This window comes from Miniopterus schreibersii (genome assembly GCF_964146895.1).
Source record: "Miniopterus schreibersii genome assembly, chromosome: 4".
Taxonomy (NCBI): domain Eukaryota; kingdom Metazoa; phylum Chordata; class Mammalia; order Chiroptera; family Miniopteridae; genus Miniopterus; species Miniopterus schreibersii.
The window spans coordinates 86,284,058-86,311,199 of record NC_138105.1 but is presented as its reverse complement, the minus strand read 5'-3'; the positions used below and the strand labels follow the sequence as shown (position 1 = coordinate 86,311,199).

The following is a 27,142-nucleotide window of genomic DNA, read 5'->3' as shown; positions in this document are numbered from 1 at the left end:
ATCTTTGCAGAGTCAGATTTTAAAGCAGCGGGTTGATTCATGAAGCACTGAGAAACTAGTGGGAAGTGCCAAACACCATTTGTACAAAAGGATCTTGGCCTGAGATACCATCACTCCTTCCCCTGGGCAATTACTTTACAGCTGGGAGAGCAAAGTAGTCCTGAACAAGAGAACAGTCGGGAGTTTGTGTGTGTTTTATTAAACCCCCAAACCTAGAATTAACATGAAAAGTACCATTTCTACAAATAATAGGCAAGGACATTAACTGTGAGAGTTGGAAAGGGTCTTAGAACTACCATATTACACTCAGTTAAGTGCACTGAGGCTGCAGTCCATAGGCAAGGATTTGAACTTGATCTTGGGCCAGTTTCTTCCCTTTTTCAAGCCTTAGTTTACTCATCTGAAAATGGGATACATTTCAGGAGGCAGCCAAGTATAGTGCTTTAAAGTGAAGCAGTCTGCATTCGGAACACCTGGCTGGGAATTCTGGGTCTCACCCTTTACTGTGCATGGCTCAGTTATGTCATCTGTAAAATGAGGGTGATAAAACTGGTGCCTACCTCACAGGGTGTTGGCGACGTGTACATGTAATAGCGTGTATAAAGCACGGGACCCGGATCACAACCAGTGGTCAGCAGACTTCATTTTTTAAATACTATCCACTTAAGAGGTTTTAAAAACAAGCACTAAGAGGTAGTACGTAGGGGGGCATAGGAGGGAGAGAATGAAACTACACATCCGTGACTCCAATCTCTAACCTCTGCCCCTCCAAAGCCCCACCCACAACCTAGGGCAGTGCTGGCTTTTTATATATTTCATTTTTGGGGGTTTGGCATATAATTTTATTTTTAAAATTATAAATTATGCTGAATTAAAAGAAATTGTTTTTGGAAACTTTTGCTCTAGACAACTCTGGTGTTACGCAGATAGGAAAAAGAAAGGGCAAAGGGTGCTGTTCCAGTTCATGCCACAGGGGGCACCTGACCAGGGATTAGCCGTCCCACGTGCTCTGCCTCTGCACCCCGAATTCTCACTTCCATGGAGCCCCGGCAGGGTGGACACTTCCACCTTATGATTCTGCTGAGCCTGATGTTGGTCAGGATGATGCTGAAGCTTTGAGACCGACAGGGGAGCATAACAGGGCCAGTAACAGTCATAGGGAATTCAGGGTCACATACAGGTGGGAGAGTGAGAGGGTGGGATAATTGACGGGGAGGAAGAGGGAGGGGAGAGAGAGACACAGACGGGTCAAGCTGATTGACTGAGGGCAGAGGCGATGACCAGGAGGAGGTCAGCAGTCATGGAGAAGAAAGGAGATGCTTAGTGAAACTAATGATTCCGAGAACAAACAAATTTCCAACTAGCACTTAGTGAACACTTATTTGTTAGCCAACTCACTCCCCACTTTACATAGGTTATTTCATTCCATCCTTCCAATGATTTTATAAGGTAGATACTTCTATTAACCCTCCCCCAATTTTATAGATGAACAGACACAGGCACAGAGAGGTTAGGTACCTTGCTTAAGGACACACAGCTAAGTGAAGGATAGAGATGGGTTAAAATCATAGTGGGTTAATTTCTGAGTTTTTAACCACTACATTTCAGAGACTCTTAGGGATCAATGGAAGGAAAACTACTATTAGCATTATTAATAGAAGCAGTAGCATGAGTATTAGTAGCAGCAGCTACTGTTGACTGAGTACTGTTTTATGATAGGCACTGTGATAAGTACATATAACGTGATCCCACTTAACCGTCGGGGCAACTTGAGACGGTAGATGTTCTTACTCCAGTTGAACAGAAAGGAAAACTGGCTAGGTTGTCTGTAACTTGCCCAAGCTCACAGAGCTAACAGGTGACAGAGCAGGGATTATAATCCAGGTCAGCCCCAGCACCAGAGCTCTTACACCACCATTCTAGATCATGTTAACACTAATTTCCAGTGTTCTCAGATTCAACACTTCCAACCATGGGAACCACAGAAATTTCTGCAAAGGTTTTTACAAACACATTCTTGGGTGCTTCCACCAGAGGTTCTACTTTAGTAAGTCATGGTTGGGTCTATGAATCTAAACTTTTCAGAAATTCCCTGAGTGATTTAAAAAAATTTTTTCTAATAAGACTAAATTCATTCAATAACCTGGTAAAAGTTCTGATAAGTACCCAGCAGTATAAAAAGTACAAAACAGATACGTCAATTTCTAATATAATGATGACATACGGTACATCCTACAGCAAAGAGATGAAAGGGGCAAAAGAAGACTGGTTGAAGTCTCATGATATAAAAATAAATACAGAAGCAGAGGTGAACCATACTATAGTATATTCTACCACCAATGCTACAGCCAGAAGGTACCAAAAAAGGAACCATTTCCATATAATTCAGGAGGAAGATGGGAAATGGCTGGAACTCTTGCAACACACCTGGAAGGCTGTGGGAGAGCCGCCCAACTCACCGTGCCACCTGCATATCGTGGCTTGTAGTCTTTTCCAAAAGGAAGACATATAAAATTTTAAGTTTAGATTAAGAACTACACAACTACAGGGTTCCCAGTAAAAGTGGCTCATTCCTTATTGTTATTTATATGATCCAATTTTAAAATCCAATTTAAAAAATAAGCACTGAGTCACATTATTACAAGATAGGCAACTGATCCCCGCACATCACGAAAATCTGAACTCGTCATATATTTTCCCCAAACTTTTAAAAAAGAGGCAATGAGAGTACTCTGGTTTGGGTTCCAGTAACAGGATTTCATAAAGATTTTAGAATTGAAGGGCTCCGTGTTTGGGATTTATTCCCTAACATCTCAATGTTCAGAAAGCCTGACTACAAAGAAGCCAAACCCAAACCAGCCCACTCAGGATTAACATACCTCTTTTCTTTTATTACATCTTTTATTACTTCAATATAGAGTGGGAAAAACAACAACACACCCCAAACTCTAATGGGTTAAACAAGTCAAACAATCACTCTATACAGATAAAACCTTCACAAAGGCCAACTGAAGTGATCCGGAGCTAAAATGCAACTGTGCAGATTTTCAGTGAAGTCACCGGTTATGTAACACAGACAGACACAGGCGATTCTTAAGTTACACTCAGGTTTGGTAACCGCTCTACCACGCATACAGGTCTTGACTGCTTCTAGAGATTGTCCGTTGTGAGGACTGGATGTGCTCTATTGTACTTCCTGGCATGAGCACACATCCCACCCAAAGCTCAGGGTTGGCAGATGTGCCACTAATGCTACAGCCACCAATGACTTGAGATATTTTCACCAGGAACTAGGTTCTGTGGTGGGGAGTTTGGCCACCTTGATTTAAGAGAATCTAGGTAATCGGCCTCAACCTGTTTTCTAGACATCTCTTCACTCTTTTTCCAAAATGTACACAGTAGCGTCAGACCAATGAGAAAGTTTCCTTACCTAAAACTCGCAATCTCTCAGCTCCGACTACCACTTCACTGTTATCTGCAGAGAAGAGCAACTTTCCAGAAACTGTCTTTACTTCAAACCTTTGGCCATACACTTCTACGGCCTTTGGACCTGGAAGGGATAGAAGGAGAATGCATTAGTCTCATTGCATTCAGTTACAAAGAGCTTTTCATAGACCTTTTCACAGATCGTCTACATCTGAAGGATTGCATTGGACTTTCATGTAAGTGGATTGGTTTTCAGACACCAACCATGAAAGTCAGTCTCCTGACTTTAGCTTGTCAAGTACCTTTCACCATGTGATCTTGGGCTATGGTAGTTATTTATTTATTTATTTATTTATTTATTTATTTATTATTCTTGCCCGAGGATACTTTTTCCATTGATTCTTTTAGAGATAGTAGAGGGGAGGGAGGAGGAGGGAGAGAAAAAGAGAGAAACATCCATGTGAAAGAGATTGGTTGCCTCCTGCACACACCCCAACCAGGGCCGGGGATCAAGCCTGCAACAGAGGTACCTGCCCTTGACGGGGAATTGAACCCATGACCCTTTGTTTCTCCGGCCGATGCTATAACCACTGAGCCAAACCAGCCAGGGCTCAGGCTATGATTTTAAAGGCCATTATGTCCTTCCTCCAAACTAATGCTTGAATGAGATGTCCCTCAGTGTAATCACCAAATTACTATCAAATGCTTGTAGGCTCTGGCTTGAACATGTCAAGGCACGGAAGGCTCACACTGGAAGCAACCAGCTTACCTGTGGCCAGCTCTGAATGATGTAAAGGGTGCTTTCAGTTCAGCTGAGATTTGACTCATGCCGTACCCTTGACCCACTGGCTGCATTTGACACCAGCCAACTCTATTTCCTTAGTATATAGATCACTCCCTGGCAGGAAAGGTTATAATATCTTGCAATTACTTGCTTAGGAAGTTGTTGAATCTTTTTGCTAGCATTTCATTCCATAAAAAATAAATTTCAGAGCATTTATCATAGGACAACAGATATTATTCTTGAAGGTGGGGCTACAGCTGCATAAAAGGACAAGGCCCCTGATCCCATAGCACTTCTAATGGAGACAGACGGATATAAGTTAAACATTAATAAATAAATAGCTGCAGGGAGTTTGGGTACCATGGAAAAGACAACAACCAGTTAATGTGTTAGAATTCCTAAAAAAACAAAACAGAAAGGAGACATTTCAGTCTGTCTGAGCTAGAGCTACCTGAATACGTGAAGTTCATCAAATAACCCAGAGTGTCCTCAACCTCACTGAATCCAGCTCAAATAAAAGGAATTTATCCTTTGGTCTGGAAATTCACACAGAAAAAAAATTTTGAGGTTAGGGTCCAGAAATCGTATATTTAACCAGAATTTTCCAGGAGAATCTGATGTGGAATTTTTGCTTCCTTCTAGTTATTCATAAAAATATAGTAATAGAAGAGTCCTCATGCTGGCTTGCGTGGCTCAGTGGTTGAGCATCAACCTATGATCCAGGAGATTGTGGTTTGATTTCCAGTCAGGGCACATTCCTGGGTTGTGGGCTCAGTCCCCACTGGGGGCTGTGCAGGAGACAGTTGATCAATGACTCTCTCATCATTGATGTTTCTCTCTCTCTCCCCCTCTCCCTTCCTCTCTCTAAAATCAATAAAAACATATTTTTAAAAAAGTGTCCTCATGCCTTCCAGGCAAAAATGGCCAGGAACACATGTGTAGTTGAACAAGTTGGTTTCAGTACTCCTTGCTAGGAGGGAGACACACACCAGGGGAGCCACACGAGACATGCTGTGATAAGGAAGGACTTATTATACCATATTTGATCTTATAGTAGGTTTTTTTGGGCTTAAGGAAGCAAGACTTCACTTGGAATTAGATGCTGTCAGAAAGTGGCAGTAACTTTATGATTGGTATCTTGATAAATCTTTTCTAGAAGTAGGGAAGACCAGAGCAATGCTAAAGCTGCAATGAGTAAAGCAGCAACAGTCATATCAGCTAGGAGAGAGGAATGTCTGGTCATTTTTGTGGCTGGTGTAAAGGTTTTCATTCTGTCTGAGCTGTCTTTGTTCCATGTTTATCCTTCATGGCCACCGAGTGGCCTTGTCCGGTGTTGATGTTCTGTGAAATTATTTATGGTTCAATGGGAGAACACCACGTCTTAGCTGATAGTTCCCCGCCAGCCCCTGAATGTCTGGGGCTGCTTTCCTCTCTATCAAGGCTATCAGTCTAAAAACCAGAAGACAAGAATTATGTCTCCACTCAATTTCTGATAATGTGACTTCAGGCAAATCATTCAATCTTTCTGAACCTCATTTTCTGCATCTGTAAAATTGTACCAGCAACCTATTCTATCGATCCCATAGGAAGGTTAAAATGATCAGATTATGCTGTTTATAAAAATAACTATGTAGGCAAAAAATACTATGAAATGTAGGGGAATTGTTCCTGTGATTGTCATTCATTGTTGTGATCATGGCCATCAGCATTTTTCTAATACAGCGGTCACAATACACTGAAATGAATTATGAGAACCTTTAAGGCAGATGCCTCATTCACATGATCATGTGAACTTGGCAGACCTGATCTCTTTCCAGAACATCCACATTAGCCCTCTGATAAAAATAAGAACATTGGAAAAGCTTCTTAATGAGTGGGGAACTGACATAGCAGACACAGCCCAGAATTCCCCAATGACATAGGGCCTGGACATTTTCTCCTCTGACTGCCTTCATGCTGCTGGTGAGAAGAGCAAGTGGCAGGAAGGTTGAGAGTTCTCTCCAGGTCATTGGGTGAGCTAACAGCAGATCTGGGTTTGGAGCTGAGCTTTCATAATTGTTCCACAGAAGAAAAGGGATGTTTACTCATCCAGGAAGGAGAAGGGGTCTGGAGTCAACATGAGGAGCAGATACAAAAGGAGCTTTTGGAAGATGAGGGGAAGAGGGAAGCTGGAGACAAGGACCAGAGAGAGATTCTGAAAGAACATAGATGGACAGGAGGGCAAACTTTGGATTAGTGGTCCTGGAAGGGCTAAGATGCGGCTGCCTTCTTGGTGACAGCCAAACCTGTATTACTTGTCAGTGCTTTGGGGCTGTTACCTTTTTTAGGGGGTTGATTCTGGATCAGGAGGTAAAGCAGTTCTGATGAATAAGTGAATGACCTCGGGATGGGCACAGGTGAGCCCAGTTTGCCCACTGGCAAAGAGGTGGCATGACTAGGGACACAAGTACTTGGACTTTGCCTCCATGAGCCCGGGCAATCACATGAGACACGGCCCCTGTGGAGCTGAGAACACCTGCCTCTGTGTAACCCGTGTTTACGCCGAATTTATGAAAGGTACGTGATACATACAGGAGAGTGTACTGAAGAGGCGGCAGCCATCAGAGAACACAAAGCACAATTAAGTTCTCATGCTTTTGGGGACTTCTCAGAATGTAAAATAGAATCTACCAAGGGTGTAGAAAGCTCATTAACTGGTAGTTTTAGCCAAAACCTCAGAGAGACTGCTGGCTCAACGGTGCAGACGGCTTGTGCTTTTGTCAGTTTCACCTGGGGCTGCCAAACCCACTGGACATGATGAGATCTGAAACAATGATTCTAGAGCAGCGATTTTCAACCGGTGTGCCATGGCACACAGGTGTGCCGCAAGAATTTGTAACGCATGCAATACCTATTTAGTCAGGGGCACTGCCTCTTTTCCCTTAGACTGTCAAATAAAAAAATGACAACAGCCAAACAACAATAGCTGTCCCATGTGAATGAGTCAAAATTATACCTATTTTTTGTCATATAGGCAAAATTATATTTTTTGGTGTACTGCAGAATTTTAGTAATTAGTTTATGTGTGCCGTGAGATGGAAAAGGCTGAACATCGCTGTTCTGGAGAGAAATGCAAATGGCATTGGGGATTGACTGCTCAGGAGGCCCCTTGGTGAACCCATTGTTCCTCCCTGGGATAGAAAAAAATCATCGTTTGTAACCTGGAACTAATCTCCAGTTAATCCCTCTCTGAGCAGGGCAGTCTGTGGGAAGTGAAGCTCCTTATCCATTAATCTCCTCGACAGGGAGACCTGGAATCCACCGGGCTGTATCCGCAGTGTTCTAGGCAGGCCAGGCACCAACGCGGGAGCTGCAAAGGCCTGCGGTCTACCCAGCCTACTTCCTCTCCCCAGCTCCCTGGATACTGGGTCCCTTCCCCCTTCTGGCAAGATGCAATGGAAGATCCCCCACAATTTTACTTCTTACAGGTCGGAGGGCTTCTTGTTGGGACCCACTACTGAGCAGACACTAAATCGGCAGCAGTCTGCGTCACAGGTGCACTTGTGGTCTAGCCTGGGAGCTTAACCAGCGCTTAAAACATTGTTTCATGGGACAAGGTTACCTGAATTGCTAATATTGGAATTTCTCCTGGGCTTCTGAGGCATTCTTTAGGTACACAGGGTGATTCTTGAATCCTCTGGGTTGCCTTAGTAAACCTGGTCTCTCGGACAACAGGAGTCATTTGCTCTCGGGTAAGTACACCACCAAGTATAACAGGCTTTAGAAGAAATAGTCTCCTGAAGCCGCTCTGTGCCATCGACCATGTGCATAAATGTCCACGGAGAGCCCTGAAGGAAAGCTTTAGGGGTGGGGCGTGTGTGTGCAGGAGAGCTCAGAACTGCGTTTTGAACAGGTCTGCTCTCCTCTTTAGAAATCATCTTGACAGTCTCTTCCTGGCTAGTGTTGGCTTTTTGATCATCTCATGCTCCTATTATCCATCTTGTGACGGGCCTTAAGAGTTAGGGATAGGTGTGCCGGCTCCCAAGACCGCCTGTCTTGGGCAGGGGGCACAGAAAAACAGAAGACAGGGGGAGAGGTAAGAGAGAGGAGAGAACAGAAGAGGGAAAAGGAAGAGAAGTGGGAGACAGGAGGAAGAAAGAGGGGCAGGGAGAGAGAGGAGAGGAAAGAGGAGAGAGAGGGAAGAGGGTGGGAGGGAAGGGGGAGAGGGCGGACAGAGCAGGACTGGGAGGGAGATCACCTCTGCCTCTTTGCCAGGAGTAGTCATTTGGGCAGTTCCAGCTTTATCAAAACAAAATCTCTCAAGTAAACCAAATCTTCCACTGCGAACAAATGGCAAGTGATCAACAGGCTAAATAAATTCCTTTTGGATGTGGAACTCTGGGAGCTGGAGGTTGGATTTATTTCCCTCCTGGAGGCAATTCTCACACGCTACTTAAATCATTGCTTACTGAAGCTGGTTATTTAATTATTTAGCATTGTGACTGCGGGCCAGATGTTCCATAAGCACCGCTGAGAACCCACTCGCATGCCGGAACGACCTGCTTATGGGTCGCTCCTTCCACCCTCGAGTTCTCCACTGGCAGGCAGTCCAAGTCACCCACGGGCTGCGGACCCCCAGACGGCCACGTGCAGGGCTCCTGTGGGGACAGTGAGGCGCTTTCGTCAGCCAGGCCGGGCACGCAGGCACCCGTTTCCCTGCTGCGTGCGTATTCGCGGGGCTCCAGATGTTTGAGTCACAGTAATATTTCGGGGCACGTGGGCAACTGGCTTCTCGAAACATCCATCTGTATACTTTTCTCTCGGCCCTGGGGCCAAACAAATGGCATTTTCTGTCTGGAAGTAGAATAATGCTGCTCAGACACCCACACCCCTTTCCCTTTCCACTATGGGGTGCGTGCTGGCTCCTGTTTACTGCTGCTCGAAACATGCAGAGGGGGCACTGGTCACACCACTCAGCACATTGCCACGGCCACGAGGCCCATGTTTATCTCTGTAAGGACCACTGTGTACAATCGATCCTTGTTTACATTTCAGGAAATGCAGCTTAGAACCCAGTGGGCACTTCCCACAGCTGCTAGGCGCAGATCCGCTACATTAAAAGGAACCACACAGCCACATTCAGTGGGGGTCCATCTGCATCTTGCAACTGAGTTAGGTTCAAAGTCAGCACGTATGGCAAATATGGCTGGATTCAAGCTACCGTTAAAAATCTCGTTTATAGCCCGTAAAGTATGCGGGGCACGGTTTTGTGTATACTGTGCTCTCTCTCAATTAATTCAACACACTCGGCTTTTCCTCCAGCGCTGGAGCAGAGCACTTTTCTGTGGTTGAGCCTCAGAGGAAGCAGCTGGCTTGTGTTTGGGGGCAACGCTACATGAAAAACAAATATCGTTGGATTTGCGTAAGTTAAATGTGTGTATATGAAGATGCTCTACCCTTTGGTAGAATCATGGGACACACACTACCTTCCCTTTCTCCACACTGTAAAACGTGGTAGCAGATATTGCCTTTGTTGTTGTTGTTAATCCTCAGCAGAAGCTATTTTTTCCATTGATTTGTAGAGAGTGGAAGGGAAGGAGGAGCGGGGGGGAGAGAGACACATCAACTAGTTGCTTCCCGTGGGGCGGGGATGGAACCTGCCACCCAGGTACCTGCCCTTGACCTGGAATTGAACAGCGACCCTTCAGTGCGAGGACCAAGACTGTCCACTGAGCCACGCCAGCCAGGGCAGACAACACTTTCTTTAGTTCTCGTGGTGTAACATTCAAGCTTTGCTTCTACATTTTCTGAGTGCGTAGCATGACCAGGTGCTGCTAAGTCCTTTCTTCTCTTACCTGTTATTAGCTGAGTGAGCACTTTAGTCTGGTCATTGAGAATGTTCACTGTCACGTTTCTGGCTGATTTGAAGTACAGGGCATTACCCTGTAATGAGAAAAGAAGAGAAACACATGAAAACAATAGAAGATTTCTAAACAAAACACTGTAATCTCAACTCTTGAAGAGGCTGAACTGATCTTAGCCAAGCTCTAATTGATGCGTCTTTATTTAAAAACTTCAAATGTTTAATGATCCCCACATGTGATAATTAATTGGCATCCATCCAAAAATGGATTTCCTCCAAAGAAATACACAGATAGATATACATTTAACAGAGATTTCCCTAACACATACACACACACACACACACACACACACACACACGGTTGAGTCAGAGACAACTGGGCTACATAGAACCCTTTAGAGTTAGCGCTGGTACACGGAATGATCAGGAATGACTGATAATCTAATCCCTCTTTTCCTAGTTTATAATTTGTCCAAAGGAACATGGCAGAGTTCCTTGGAGTTAACGGAGGGCAGAAGGTGTGTGTAAGACAGCCGATGTCTGCCCTCTGGCATGTCCACTGGCTGTGAGAACCCAGGAAGGCGGAAATCTCTTAGTGGAGACTTTCCCCACGCAGGTGCACAAAACCCAGGAGACCAGGTGCCTCCCAGTGCCTCTGTCCCCCCTTTTTCCTTCTCTTGTTTGCAGATTTCTTTTCCTTCAGGCATTCTGTGACTTTCTCCAATTCCCCCTTTATCAAAAAGGCCACCCTCTTTTTCACACCATGGTAGACATTTCTGAGAACGACTCAGAATCAGGGTTGGCAGACTTTTTTGGTATAGGATCTGACAGTAAATAGTTTAGGCTTTGTGGGATGTACAGTCTCTGGGGTAACTACTCAAGTGCTAACTGCTGTTTTGGTGCAGAACAGCCACAGATAACACACAGACAAATGGGTATGGCTGCATCCCCACAAAACTTATTCATAAACAATGACATTCAAATTTCATAGAATTGAAAAATTCAAGCTTAATGTAATCTTACTGTGTCATGAGTAGTCTTCTTATTTTTGCCCCCATCAATCATTTAAAAATGTAAAAATTAGATTACCAGAAGGGAGGGGGAGTGGGGGAGTAGGAGAGGGTAAGGGGGCGATAAATGGAGACAAAAGGAGACTTTGGCTGGATGAACACACAATACGATACACAGACGATGCATTATGGAACTGCACACCTGAAACCTATGTAATTTTATTTTTTATATTTTGTAATCCTCCCCCAAGGATATGTTTACTGATTTTTAGAGAGAGGAAGGGGCAACGAGAAAGAGAAACATCAATATGAGAGGGAAATTTCAACCAGTTGCCTCCTGCATGTGCCCCAACTGGGAATTGAACCTGCAAACTTTTGGAGTATAGGATGATGCTCTAACCAATGGAGCCACCCAGCCAGGGCACTATATAATTTTATTAACCAATGTCACCCCAATAAATTCAATTAAAAAAAGAAAAAGAAAAAATATATAAACATTATTCCATATGAGAACTGGCAGAGGACTGGATTTAGCCAACAGGCCACAGTTTGCCAACCTCTGACTTAGAGTTCTCCCTCTCCTGGAGTAAATTAAAGCCATAAACTAAAGGAGGAATCCCTGAGAGAGCATGTCAGTAATCAGATAGTTGTTATTAGGAAAAAAAAAATAGGTATTCTCATCTTTCTAAACTGTTGTTACTACATGGCATATATGTGCCTGAAAATTCAATAATCCCAACATCCACTGAGTCTCAAACACAGAAAAACCATCGTCGTAAGAGTTGTGAAGAAACTGAAGACAGGCAGGCCTCAGTCATTACTTTTAAAGTCATGTTCCAATGGGAATGATGAGATGGGCATCCATGTGACAGCAGGAGGAGAACAGTAGGGTGATTAGGGAGCTAAAAACAAAGCGTGGGGGAACTTTACTGAAGGGTGAGATTATTATAGCTGTGGAGTGGGTAGCAAAGGAGGTGTTAATGCTTGAGCTGAGCTTTGAAAAGAACACAGACAGGGTTTTATAAAGACAAAATGAAAAAAGGAGGCCATGGAGATGGGAAGGTGGTGGGTTGGTTGTCTAATGTCTTTTCTGTCTGAAACTGGTGCGTGTAGGACCCAATTAGTGAGCCCAGCCTAGTGCCTGCAAATGGCAGGGCTGTCCCGACAGGCAGCCAACACCCACCCAGACCTGAGGTGCTTTCCACAGGTGAATGGGCGGATGGGTGGCCAATGCCAAGGCATTTTTCCATAGACAAATGGTCTGGAGTTAAGGTCTGTCTCACCCAAGGTCAACTGCTACAATGGATAACAAATGACCTGCTCAGGCCCTAAATAACCAGTAGCCTTGGGTGAGAGCTGCTGTCCCAGTGTTGGGGGAGAGACAATGACCTCTGCTACATCAGGGCAACCACAGATTCACCATAATGCCCCAGAACAGCTGGCTTCAAATTAACATTTGCCTGATGAAAAAAGTTTGTTTTTTAAATTGGGTCAGAGAAGAAGCAATACATTAAATGTAATATTGACACAAGTTTCCTTCAATCCATTAGAAAACAACAATCAGCCAGGAATAGTTTCTTTGGCATTGCTTCCGGCAGTGCTTAGCGGCTGTACTTACAACTTAAAAACATCGTAAGAAATGTGAGAATTCAGAGCTTGGAACCTGGACAGGAGGTTATACGTCTCTAGACATTAACATTCTAACATTTCTCTTTGTAGATTCAGCAACCTGACACTGCAGAGACAAGAGCAACCTGGAATCGGAGAACTGGGTGAACTGCATCGCCTCTGACCAGCGTGGGGCCTTGAGAAAATGACGTAACTGTTCTGTGGTTCACTCCGCCGTCCACACACTCAGGGCGCACATACCTGAGCGCTCACTCTGTGCCACATGGGCAGGAGACACCTGGAGCCAGCCCATCCCGTTTCCAATCTCTACCACCTCCTAGTTGGGTAACTTTGAGCACATTACTTAACTGTGCCAAGGCCCAGTTTCTTTATATGTAGGATGGTGCAAACATTAACTATTATTAAAATACACCTATTATTAAAATTACTAAATTCTATGTGTAATAACACACTTGTTCCAGTGCCAGGCACACAGTAAGTTCTCTGAAGATGTTATGGTAAGGGCATGGGAGGAGATGGGGTGTAATGACAGAGGCGGGGTGGGGTGGGCAGGAGGGGCAGAGGGAGAGAAATGAGAAAGACCCTCCTTCTGTACAATGAGGCAGGGTCTTCTTCCATTCCCAACATTCTCCGCTTCTGTATTTCAAAGGCTCTCCCTATATGTGGCTGGCTCAGCACTATATTTCAAATCTCAGTATCTTCAAATGCCACCTGCCTGCTCTTAATATTATCCAAATGTTTCTACTGGGGAAAAAAAAAATCTTCTAATGGTTTTGACCAAGGTTTACACCAAGAGATCTAAAAAGCCACTGTTCCTTTTAATTACCATGTCAAAATATTATAATTTAGCATTAGTTGTTCTAATATACTAACCTCCTGGGAAACAGCCTTTGCTCTATCAGGGTTTAAACAAAGAGCCTCATGCTTGCCTGGGACACACTGCTGTAATCCTTCTAAATACCCGATAACAGAAAGGTGACCAGGAAAAAAAAGGCATTTACCAGGAGACAAACAAATGGGAAGAGGCTGGCAAGGCAGCTGGGTGGTGCGATTTTGTTTGGCTCTCTGGGTCTGCTTACTGGACAAAACCAGGGAAATCTGAGCCAAGCAAAGCGTCCCTGGGGTCTCTAAGTATTAGAACCAGCCCAAGGAAATACTCCTGGGAGTCTGGGAACAGAGACAGAGCACCCCTTCTCGCAAGGTGGGAGGGAAGGACAGCCCACACCGGTCCTCTCCCCACATAACTAACGCACTCAGCACTGTGATGGAGAGGAATCCCCGCATCGCATCTGTTCCGCTAAAGCAGAACAGAATCAAAGCTTTTCTGGATGACTCTAGACCACTGAAGTGAATGCTGTTTGCTCTGAAATGCCCTCTGGGCTACTGTCTGCATGTGGCTATTTGAACACTAAATGGCTCCATCCTGCCAACATTTTCAAATTATTGTATCTGAGCTTTAAAAATGTATTATTTATTCTTATATCAAAACAGCACATGTAAACATCAAATACTACAAAACCCGTATCAAAGGACAGCGGTCCACACCCCTCACCACTGCAAGAACTTTCAGCTTGCTAGTGTGGACCAGAAAGGGGCTCTGTGATAAATCCAACTGAAAGTACCTCACAGGGTGACGTGATCAGAAATTCCTAACTGGGCAGTTATGGTGGGTGGTCACACCCCAGGTCTAGAACTTCTTTAGGGAAAGGTTTAAGCAAGCCTGTCCATTGATCTTGCGCATCTAGGTTAACACACCCTGAAAAGCCAGAAGTAATGCTCTTTTCCATACCCCTCCAAGGCATAACCACCCTCAGGGGAGCACAGAATCCTACTAACTACCCTGTATCTGCTTTCTCCCACCTTCATGTAATCTTTCCTTCCCTCATTAATTCCAAAGGTATAAAAGAAACTGTAAAACTGTCATTCTCTGGAGCATTTGAGATCTTGCTTCCCAGAAATGTCCTCAGTTTTGGCTCAAATAAACTCATAAAAATTCTCTATAGGTTTAAACGCTTCTTATGTTGACACCAGGAAACTCCTTCCCTATGGCCCAAAGTATGCTCCTGTATGTGATCTCTTGATTTATCAACTTTAGACATGATCCCATTGAATTTCTGCAATGCTAGGGACTCTTCCTTACACCTTCAGTTAAGTCAACATTCAGAATCTATATTACTGTGACTGTGTCATATTGTCCACAGCCGAGTCAAGCAGTGTTCTTTAACTACATACCCTTTTTCTTTCTTGCACAGTTTTTTTCTTTGCCTGAAGTCAATAAATGTTAAGCATATTATATACACTGAGTACCTAGAACATGTTATATACTGTCCTAGGCCCTAAAGAATGGAAAAAATATGACCTTCATCTCTGAAAAGCTCCTTGTCCAGGGGGAGGCTGAGTCAATGCAGAATTACCATAATAACAATGTGATGTCACTTCAGTAGAGTTCTATGCTTTCCTGGTAGGCAAGGCACAGATTTTAATATTTGCCTTTGATGGCAGCTATACCACCACGGTCTGTTCCAAAGCGATGTGGCCTCCAGAAGTTCTTTATCCTCAAAACCCTACATGGTGGTCTATCTGCCCTGCCCTCTGAGGAGCTAGCAATCTCACCTGGGAATTGAGATAGATGCAGAAAACCACAAGACAGCACACAAACGACCTCTACAATCAGGGAAGGCTTTCAACCCTCAGTGCTAATGAAGTTCGGAGAGAAAGGGATCAGCATGATGAGAATCCTGAGGATTTTCCCAGTTTGGCTGGCTTTCATCTTTTCAGGGTGGGTCTCAATAGCATAGTTTCCATCTACTGTTAACTTCAACAACAAGTGAGGCTGGCCTTGTGGAACAAAGGTTCAGAGTGTGAGCTGTGGGACCGGGCAGATTCGGGCTTGACTCACAACTCTATTTTTAACTAACTGTGTGGCTTTGAGTAAATCATTTATATTCCTTGAGCTTCAGTTTCTATACTTATGAAATGAAGTTAAAGGTTATCTAATGGTATTGATATGAAGACTAAGAAAGATAATATGTGTCAAGTGTCAAGCACAGGGGCTACCAAAATACTTTATAAGCTATAACAAAGGAACATAAAAAAATACACATTAATAAGGATCCTTAGAAAATAGCTGATTCTAGGATTGGGGCAAGAAGTATAAAAGATGAGGCTGGGGCATCTTTTATATATAAAATATAAATAAAGAAACAAAGAGAAAAACACACTGTCAATTATGAGAAGATGTCAAAGGGACACAGGAGACAATGGAAAGACCTCCCAATGCTGGAACAATCTGAACAACAAAATAAATAATGTAGCATTGAATTATAACTCAAATCGTAAAATAAATATCCATGAGCCCGTTGTGATATAAATAAATGATTGAAGAGGTAAGTGGGAGAGAATATAGGAGAACACCAAACAATTTTCATAGTTAACTCCTGACTCCTTAAACGTGGGTTGCACGTAGAGACTTCCTTTCAAAGGTAGAGCTTGGAAAGGGGGACGGCAACTTCACAATCTGACAAAGACTGGCTCAGCCAGGTGATCAAGGTCAACGTCAACAGTGATAAGTCCCATTCATAGTATGCACCCTTGATATATATGTGCAGAAAATGACACTTTACCTCTGTGGTCTTCCTCTTCAAAACCCATAACTCCCTTCTAATAATGAAAAAAAAAAACAAACACGTCTCAATTGAGGGTCATTTTGCAAGATATCTGACCAATACTCCTCAGAGTTGGTAAGGGCATCAAAGCAAGGAAAACCTAAGAAACCATCACAGCCAAAAAGAACCTAAAGAAACATGACAATTCAATATAATGTAGTACCCCGGATGAGATCCTTAGACAGAAAAAGAATGTTAGGTAAAAAACGAAGGAAATCTGAATAAAGAATGGACTTTAGTCAGTAATAATGTATCAGTTGGTTTACTAATTATGAAAAAAAGAAGCATGGTACCATACTAATATTAGATATTAGTAAAAGGGGAGATTGGATGTGAGGTATATAAGAACACTCTACACTATTTTTACAACTTTTTTGTGTGTGTGTCCACAAAATAATATATATATAAAATAATAAAATAAGTTTTTTGGAGAGCTGTATTAGGCTCCCAAATTCTAAGATCTAGAACTCCAGAAAGAGACTACGGAAAGACACCCATCTCTGAGCAGTCAGGAAACTTAATAATACGTCATTGACTTGAGATTTCCCTTTGGGGTCAATCATGTTATTAGAAAACTGTCCCTTAAATTTATGTCCATAGGATTTTGTCTTTAGGAATACTAGAATAAACAGCAGAGCATGGGGGTCTCCACCTAGGGCTCTCCAAACACTGTCAGTCTTCCCTAACCAGCTTACAGAAAACAGGGTAACAGAAAATAGCAGCCTCTTTGCGGTAGGTATAATGCATTGGCTACAGCGATCACTGTTGACTGAATAATACTAACTCTTGATATAACTAGAAAAAAAAACCTGACACAAACTTAATTTGTCATTGAAATCATCCCGAAGGGTAGTCTGTAAGTTTATCTCCAGCAAGCACCAGCTGTGTCTATTATCATTTTGAACAGGGTGCTTTTGCTGTCTTTGGATTGACCCTTTCGAAAGCATGACAGCAATACTATAGAAAGATCATGTCTATTTTACTTTAGTGTGTTTTTATACAATGATGCTTGGGTGGATTTCTGTGTTTTGGAAAAGTTTTCCAGCCATGAATAATGAAGCTACCCTGTGCTCAGAGCGAGCTGGGACGGGGTCCAGGTTTTCCATCGGAGCATTCCTGTTCAGCTCCTCTCCACGCCGTGCCCAAATTTGGGTGCATTTAGGGCTCTCAATATTTAACTTCGCTGAGCTGCTGTTTAATGATTCTTTAGAGCTGTCATGTTAGCGTGTCAACACTGAAAGGGGACTGCCAGCTTTTGTAGTTCCTGGCACCTTCTTGGCACCCACCAGGCTGTCAATAAATATTTGCTGGGTAACTGAATGCTCGGATCAAATTAAGAGTCACGAGAGAGAGAGAGTTGTCGAGAAAAGGAGTCATTCAATGAAGGCTGACATCGACTGTCAGGCAGAGCTTTCAAAAGGCAAACCCTTAAGGATGGCTGATGCGATGACCTAAATACAGAAAGCTGAGCGTGGCGGGAGGAAGCTGCATGGGTATACAGCCCACAAATACTTGTTTACCACAAATGGAGTGCGAGGAACTGTACGGGGTACAAATGAGAGTTGAGATGTTGAGTCTGTAGGTGACAAGGAGACGCAGGGTCACAAATCATTACCCCCAGTTCTTCCTGGCATTCAGGTTAAATTATGCCTGGAATCTTCCCTGGGCTTGGAGCACCAGTCTGGCATATGGTACAGAATATGTCTTGTTTCAACTGCCCCTTATCAGTTCATTCTATTAACATCTTACAGGAATCTTCTAGGCAGAAAGCAGTGCACCAAGTCCTGAGCAGGGGGCCTCTGCTCCCCGAGCGCTTACAGCCTCGTACGGGAGATGGGCACTAAATGGAGTTCCATCAATGATTATATCATTGCAATGAGTGCAACCAACGCCAAAGAGAAAGTGAAATAAGAGTGCGTGCAGGGAAACCTACCCTAATGTGGGCAGTCAGGGAAGGTCTCTCTAAGGGAGAGACATTTGTGCTGCAATCATACGGATGAGTGTCAATGAGCCGAACCCGGGGAGAAAGGACATTTCAGACAAAGCAATAGGCACCTGTACTGGCCTTGAGGTGGGAGGGAGCTCGATATATTTAAGGGACAGAGACAGACGCCAATGTGGTAGGAGCTTGATGATCGAGAGAGAGAGGGAGACCCCCCCCCCCCAGTCTTGCTATCAGCTTTGTTAACACTGCCCGCACTATCCTCTAAAGAACGGGAATGTTTGGTTTTGATGTAAGAATCCAAATAGAAGCCATTTTGCTCAACATTATCTACCAAAGGTCTGTTCCTGACCCCACCGATTCGCAGTACCACCTTTACCATATATTAATCCCTCTCAGAGCCTTCTAGTCTGTTCCAGTCTCTGTTCTTGCCTCAGTACCATGCTGCTACATTTCTGTGGTTTGTGGTATGTCTAAACATCTGATAGATCTGTCCACCCTCTTGGCTCTTAGAGACCATTTAAATGACACTGAGCTTTCTCCAAAAATGGTTAGTCACTGAAAGGTTTTCAGCAGGGGGGTGACTGGGGCTGATTTTCATTTAAGCATGATCACTCTGACTACCTTGTGAGGACTGGCAAGAAAGAGGCACTATCTGCTGTGAGAGGCCAGGTGGGGCACTATGCAGTCATCCAGGTGAGAGATGACGGCGGCTTGAGCTGGGGCGGGGGCCGCGGAAGACAAGTAGAGAGGTTACACATACAGGGGTTACACATACAGAACTGACAGGGGTTGGTAAGCAACTGGGCTTGGGAATGAGGAAGGGGCACAGTCAAGCATGGCTCATGGTTCTCTGCAGTTGGGAAGGTAGTGGGCTACTCACTGGGAGAGGACAGTGGGGGACAGAGGGACCATGTGAGGGGAGAGTTTGGTAGGTGGGAAGATGGGGACTTAAGAATGCAGCTTGGGAGATGCTAAGTGTGAGCTGCCTCAAAGTCTGATGTATCGGGGTACAGAGCTGGCATTTCTTTCAGTGCTACATCATATGTTTTAAGTTCCACAGTAAACACAAACAGCTCCTTTAGAAAAATGTTCACAATTAAATTAGCTCAGCTGACAACTCTTGCACAGAAGTCTGTGCGTTTCCATGTTGATTCTTTCCAGCCCCTTAAATTTTGCTTTCTGCTTTAAGAATTCATCAGCGGAACCTATGAGAGGGTAGATATATTAAAATGCAGTTGTTAATTACAATTGTTAATTATAATTGTTAATTGTAATTAAAATGCAAATTTCTCATAGTACCCAGGTTATAAAGAATTGAAAGAAACTTCTCAGGAGGTGGAAACAATCACTGATTCTTTTGGTGCGCGTGTCTCCAAAGGCCGGAGGACGGGAGGGCTTTTAATTACATATACAATGAACAAGTCAGCAGGAGCTATAACATTATGAACTAATTTTAAATGGCTGGTAAAGTTTCCTGAAATGTAGCTAACTCCATAGCAGAAAAGAAAAGGCTGATATATTTTTTCTCTTTGGGGGTAAGGTCAGATTTGAGGGTTAAATGAGGTAAGTTGGCTAAGAATGACTTCCTCCACATCCCACCCAGAAAGCCCAAAGCGACATGTTGTGACCTGGACTCAATTCAGAGGGAGGGCAGCTATTGCAGAGGCTGCTTGGGGATGTGTAAAGACGCATTATCCTTGTTTGCCTGGGGAAGCCAAGGCCAGGGCTCAGTGGGTCACCCTTGCAGGTGCCAGCACAGAGCGAGGAACTGTAACAGCTAGTCTAGGGCCTCTGCTGCATTTGGGAAGAAAACATTAACATTCAAGGAACAATCCCAGAGCCATGTGAGATCAGAGGCAGGGGAGGAAGGTAGCACTTGACGATGTTCGGTGCCCTCTCCCGTGTCTTATCTCAGGGGACCACTTCAGTAACTGCCAGAACCTCTACTAGTACTTCCCAGTGTCCCATAGAAAACATCCCTGTAATATGTGAGTGGCTATTTTTAAAAAGAAAAATCTGTCTTCCGGAAGATTCTGTGGGCAAAAAAGTTCAGGGAATTCAACTGACTTTCCTCCTTCCTCCCGCTGCACAGCGCAAGTTAGTATGCGATCAGCTCCAAGAAGTCCGACGTCAACATAACTTGGTTAGCTTTTCGTACCAACAGCTCCAAGGTTTACTTCAGCACAGAATTTGTTTTTCTCTTAAACTCCATGTTAACAGAAGATACTGCAGGACCCATTTTGGGAAATGCAATGTGACTGATGGCTCTAAATACATACGTTATGACTAAGATATCTCTGTATCCTTTTAAAAGTCATGAGAGGGCTTAGCAGAGGATCTGACACAAGCTGGGCTGTCAATTATATCTGCTCTAGTGCCTAATGGCTTCAATCCTAGTGAGCAGGTATCGTGCCATTTTACAGATGAGAACACTGAGTCATAACTGTGGGGCACGACTTGCCCAGGCTTGCCTGCTGGCAAGCTGCACAGAGAGGACTCAGGATGCAGGAATCCAGACCCGAGTCCTCTCCCCCTGTTCCACTGCTGTGGGCTGTGTGGTCTAAGCTTTAAGTCTAAGGGCTGCGATGCGGGAAAGACTTTGGTACTGGCTGGCAGAGTTAGGGAAATCTCCACAGAGGGGAGAGAGGCATGACCGGGGTTTCTGACAAAGCCCATAAACAGAGATTTGGAGTACAAGGAGGCAGCCCCGTCATTCCCCCACAGATCCAGCTGATGCCAATATCACAGCATTAAAACTCAACGTGACAAGATGAAGACAGGCTTTTCTCATGGAAGATTTTTCCCCCTAATACAGAAAAGCAATATAGACAAAAACTGTTCTACCCTGTTCTTAGCTACAGAAACTTGTCTGGCTTTTGGCCACATGTGCAAACAGGGCTCTTGGGTGCAGGGTATCCTGGCAGTGGCCCAAGAGCACCCCCAGATCTGGGAGCACAAGTCGGGCCTTTGTGGTGCCCCCACACATTCCTCAGCTCGATCTGCACATGCCTTCCTCTCCCCAGCAGTGAGGGCTTTTGCTTTGGATCTTGACCTTTGAAAGAAGGCATGGCATGCTAGGGAGTCAAAAAGCATCTCTCAGAACTGTCTGGGTCAAGATGATGTGAGCCTTCCAGAGAAAAACAAGTGCACGTGGAGGCTGGAATTGCCAACGTGGAGACAGAGACAGCTGCTGCACAGGACAGCTTATGTGGTGGGAGAGACAGCCGACTGACTTGATGGAGGCTTCGCCCTTCAAAAGTTAGTCTAGTGACAGACATAGGTCCAGACTACTAACCTTGGGATGACCTGAGCCGTTCTTTGTGCTATCATGGTTCTGTTGGGCTTTGGAGCCACACAGCCCTCAGCTGAGACTGCAGCTTTGTCATTTCTGAGCTGGAATCCCTAGATCACACAGTCTCAGTTTCCTCAACTGGAAAATGGGGTAATAATGTGCAGAATGGGGGTAATCACAGCACCTCCATCACAGAGCTAACAGGATGAACTAACATAGCACATATACTGGCGTTAGCATCATGTTTTCAACTTTAAACACATACATGCACACAGACATATATATATTAAGAGAGTATTAGATCACTGATGTTGATGGTTGATCAGCTCCATCAGCCCCAACAGATTGGCAGAGAGAGAGTAGGATGTGAAATGTTTCTGTTTCATATATGGTGATCAAGCACGTGATTTTAGGCAGGTTTTTGAGCCGGGCACATGCTATGGGTGAGACTGCAGGTGGGCACCTTAGCCTCTCTGCATCTCAGTCTCCTCGCCTGTACAGTGGGGGGAGAACAGCGCCCGCCTCCTAGGCCACTGTGGATTGTAAGACACTATATGCAAGACAGGCAGCGCAGTTCCCGGTAAGAAATAAGAACTGAACCCGGAGAAACGGGAACTGGTATCAGAGAGCAAGAAGAGTGCCCTATTCGTGTCTAGGAAGGAGGTGGCCCTCTGGTTCCTGATTAAAGGGGCGGGAAAAGGCACCTTGACCGCAGGAGGTGTCTGAAGTCCCGCGGTCAGGGCTGCTCCGTACACCGAAGCCTTCCTCACCAGGTGCCGTGCAGAACCCGGCTGGCAGAGGAAGGAGACAGGGCAGGTCGCTGTTGATTCCCAGTGAGGGCAGAAAGCACTAATTCCATGTTGGGCCCTAAGCCTGGGTCTGCCTGAGCAGTGAGTTCACAAACAGCAGGCAGAAAGAACAGGGAGGCACAGTGCCTGCACTTTCTATCCGTGCAGTGATCAGATTGACAGAAAAATTAAGCAGTAATTGTCCCGAAGTCACACAGAATCTGACCTACAACCCAGGCTCATGATGCAAATATATTGCTAGGACCTTTGTGCCATGACCCCGAGTCCTTACGGCCCTTAAGAAGTGGCAGATAATCTGTGCTTTTAATTTTCTTGCTTGAGAAAAAATGAACAAGCATTATTTTCATGACCATAAAAAATCATGAATACACGATACGTTCATAACCATGAGTATCACGAATCTAAAATGTAAAATTATATTCACAAAAGAACATGACATATTATATTAAAAAGTATTAAAAAGTACAGGCAATGTGTAAGTTTCTTAATTATTTTTGGGTGTTCTTAATTTCCTTCTCGGCAGGTCAAAAATGTATAATTTCTTGGGCAGATCAAAGAGAGAGAAGGAGTGATTCTGTAGTTGTCACTAATCCTCTGAACAGAAATCTCAATTCTTATAGAAGAAGTACACGTGTTCTCACTCCCCTCATTTAACTAAGTCATGTGTGCATTATATTAGTTGGATTGAAAAAGGGAGCTGTCACAGGGGGAAATCAGCTGAAGTAAACTTTAATTAAATTGGTGTAGGAGAAACAAGCTGGCGGCGTAGGTAACAGCTGCGCCCGCGGCCTCCCGCAACCACATCAAAATCACAACTAAAATACAGAACCACCGTCACTCAGAGCCTCCTGGGATCTGGCTGCACAGAAGCCCCACAGCCAGGGAGCTGAAGAAGCACTGAGACCGGGAGGAGGGGCGGAGACGCGGGCGGGTCGGGGCTGAATCGCGGAGACAAGGCCGCGGGCCCACACCCGGTGCCGCCGGGTAAACCTGGGAGGGAATCCCCACGGTAGAGGTTTCCCAGAGGAGGGAGGGGTCCCAGCCCCACAGCAGGCCCCCAGCCCAGGGCTCCAGGCCGGGAAGAGACGCCCCCACAACTCCGGGCTGTGAAACCAGCGGGGACTGTCCCTGAGGGTCTCGGAGGCCGCGGGAGCCCCAGCAGCTCCCCTTAAGGGCCCGGCGCGGACTCACTCGGACGCTCCCTCTGAGCCCAGCGCCGGGAGCAGCCGGAAAGGACCCGGGACACTCGGGGGAACTAACCTGCCTGAGATCCGGGCGAGAGGCGGAGGGCGGCTTCCTCCCGGGCAGAAGGGCTGGCGGAGGCCATGGCTCCTGTGGCGAGTCCTCCCGCACACGGCCGGCAGGCAGGCGCCATATTTGAGTCGCCAGCACCTGACTCGCACCTTTGGCCCCGCCCCGTGATTCCCGGAGGCCCCGCCCTCCCCACCTGCAGCTCATCCAGGCCGTTTCCAGGGGCTTTTCTGTGCAAGGGGCCTCTCGAGCCTCATGCTCAGGACTTTCCTAAAATCTCTCCAACAAGCAGCAGCTGCCCCATACAGCTTGATAAGCGGCCACAGGCCTGGCACTAGCGGCAGCTGCACTGGCTCATAGCTTGGCCTCTCCTGGACACCTCCAAGCCCAGCACAAATAGCAGCCAACTGCGGTTTGCTGTGCAGCTCATGCTGGGTGGCCCTGGGCAAGGCACTGGCAGAGGCTGACTTTGCACCTCCCGGGAAGCCCCAGAGACAGTGCACCTAGTGGTCAGACTCGACCACGCTGGATTACAACCCTGCCACATCCACAAGTGACACTCAAGGGGCGCACTTGGTGAACACCAAAGCTCCACTGAAGTAAATCCTGCTCCATAGGGGTGTCTCCAGCACAGCAGCTCTTTGGCTGTAGTTGCAGCTGGTCCTCACAGCTGATTGGCTGGGGGTCAATTCCTCCCAGTGACACCAACAGCAACCAAGGCTCAACTACAACAGGACAGTGCACACAGCCCACACAGGGAAGCACCTGGAAGGCCCAGCTCAGGTGACTGGGGAGGCTGAGCCACTGGACCCTACAGGACACCTACTACACAAAGCCACTCTACATATTCCAGGAGACAGAGCAGCTCTACCTAATACACAGAAACAAACACCAAGAAGCAGCCAAAATGTGGAGGCAAAGAAACATGTCACAAAGGAAAGAACAGAAGAAATCTCTAGAAGAGGAACTAAATGAAATAGATCCAAGCAAGCTAACAGATACAGAATTCAGAATTTTGGTTATAAGGATGTTTAAGCATATTATTAGGGAAATAACTGAGAAAACTGATAACATAATAAAGTGCCAATTTGAAATGAAGGCTACAGGAACTGAAATGAAGAATAATTTACAGGGAATCAACAGTAGAGTAGAAGATGCTGAGAATCAAGTCAGCAATTTGGAACATGAGGAAACAAAAAACACCCAACCAGAAGAGCAAAGAAAAAAGAATCCAGAAATATGAAGATAGTATAAGGAGCCTCTGGGACAACTTCAAGAGGCCCAACATTTGTATTATTGGGGTGCCAGAAGGGGAAGAAAGAATCCAAGAAATTGAAAACCTATTTGAAAAAATAGTTACAGAAAACTTCCCCTACCTGGGGAAAGAAATCGACTTACAAGTCCAGGAAGCACAGAGTCCCAAACAAGAGGAACCCAAAGAGGCCCATAGCAGAACACATCATCATTAAAATGCCAGAAGTTAAAGACAAAGAGAGAATCTTAAAAGCTGCAAAAGAAAAGAGTTACTTACCTACAAGGGAGTACCCATATGACTGTCAGCTGATTTCTCAACAGAAACCTTGCATGTCAGAAAGGAGTGGCAAGAAATACTCAAAGTGATGAAAAACATGGAACTACAACCAAGATTCCTCTACCCAGCAAAGCTGTCATTTAGAATTGAAGGTCAGATAAAGAGCTTCTCAGACAAGGCAAAGCTAAAGGAGTTCATCACCACCAGACCAGCACTACAGGAAAAGTTGAAGGGTCTTCTTTAAGAAGAAGCTAATGAACAAAAGAATCTGACAAACTAAATAGATCCAGAGACATTGACGCATGCAACAGATGGTCATATTTCAGAGGAAAGAGGGAAGGGGGTGGAGGGTGGGAAGAGATTAACCAAAGAAGTTATATGCAAATATGCATAACCCATGGACACAGTCAATAACAGGGTGAAGGCCTGGGGAGGGGTGGGAGTGAGGCGGAGGGGGTCAATTGGGGGGAAAATGGGACACCTGTAATACTCTCAACAATAAAGATAAAGAAAAAATATTGGTGTAAGTCGATATTGCCTCACAAAGATAGCTCCTTCCTCAGCCTGCAGAGAAGTAAGAGTATCATGTGGTCAGGTACTGTGGATGCTTAATTCAGTTGTCCACTTAAAAAACGGCCAAAATTAATGTGAGGCTCCAGTCAAGATGGAGACATCAGGCCATGGTTTGATGAACCCATTGCTCCAAGCCCAGAGTCAGGTTAGAGTCTGTGGTGTTCTGTGTGGAGCAGAGAGAGGGTTCCCCCACACCAGCATGGGGTCTGAGAATTCAACTCAATTCTGACACTATCCGGCCTGGATATAGCATCAGATTCCATAGATTCAGGGTTCGGTTTCACAAGGCTGCTCCCTACCCCGCTCCCTGCCACATTCATACTTTAGACACGGCTTACAAGCTCAGGTAGTGACCTGGGCTTCTTACCAATTGGCTACAGATTGGCCATTCTCACAACCCTCTCACTGAATTTCAGACACCAGTTATAATTCCAGGTTGGTACCTGTACAGAATTCTGACCTTCAGGCTATAACCAGAGGTTCCCATGACTCCCACCGTGGGTTTGATTAATTTGCTAGAGCAGCTCACAGAACTCAGGAAACCCGTGTACTTACTAGGTCACCAATTTGGTATAAAGGGATATAACTCAGGAACAGCTGGAGGGGAGAGATGCACAGGGCGAGGTTCCATGCCCTCCCTTGGTGCCCTGCCCTCCCAGCACCTCCATGTGTTCTCCAACCCAGACAGTCTCCAAACCCAGTCCTTGGAGTTTTTATGGAGGCTTCACTGCATAGTCATGATTGATTAAATCATTGGCCCTTGAAGGTGGATTCAGACTCCAGCCCCTCTCCCCTCCCCAGAGGAGGTCTGGGGTGGGACTGAAAGCTGCAACCCTCAAATCACATGGTTAGTTTTCCTGGCAACCAGCTCCCACCCTGAGGCGAGGCCCAAAAGTCACCTCTCACATAACAAGGTATACCTTTGTGGCTCTCATTACTTTAGGAAATTCCAAGGGTTTAGGAGCTTTGTGCTAGAGACTGATGGAGAGCAAATGTATATTTCTTATTATAAATCACAATATCCCATAAAGTCATAACAACAACAGCAACAACAAATGGAAAACCAGTAAATCACGGTTGGACTCAAAAATCAGATAACTCTTCATACCTATTGGAATGGCAATAATAACCATCACCACCATCATCATCATTAAAAAACAAGTGTTGGTGAGGATTTGGAGAAACTCAAATCCTCCAACATTGCTGGTGGGAATGTAAAATGTCACAGCCACTATGGAAAACAGATTGGCAGTTCCTCAGTAAGTCAAACCTAGAGTGACCATTAGACCCAGCAATTCTACTCCGAGGTATTGACCCAGAAGAACAGAAAACAGGATTTCAAACAAAAACCTTGTACATGAATGTTCATGGCAGCATTCAGGATA

General features: G+C 45.1%; 1 protein-coding gene across 5 annotated transcripts in view; it reads right to left on the bottom strand.

The window, feature by feature from the left end:
* Nucleotides 1–27,142, bottom strand: part of SGCD (sarcoglycan delta) — a 515,133-nt gene that overhangs the window by 156,466 nt on the left and 331,525 nt on the right. For all 5 annotated transcript variants that reach the window (XM_081136937.1, XM_081136939.1, XM_081136935.1 and 2 more), the window contains exons 4-5: nt 10,045–10,132; nt 3,431–3,550 (exon numbers count right to left, since the gene is read on the bottom strand). In XM_081136937.1, coding sequence (XP_080993063.1) covers nt 3,431–3,550; nt 10,045–10,132 — 208 coding nt within the window. The remainder of the gene's footprint in view (nt 1–3,430; nt 3,551–10,044; nt 10,133–27,142) is intronic.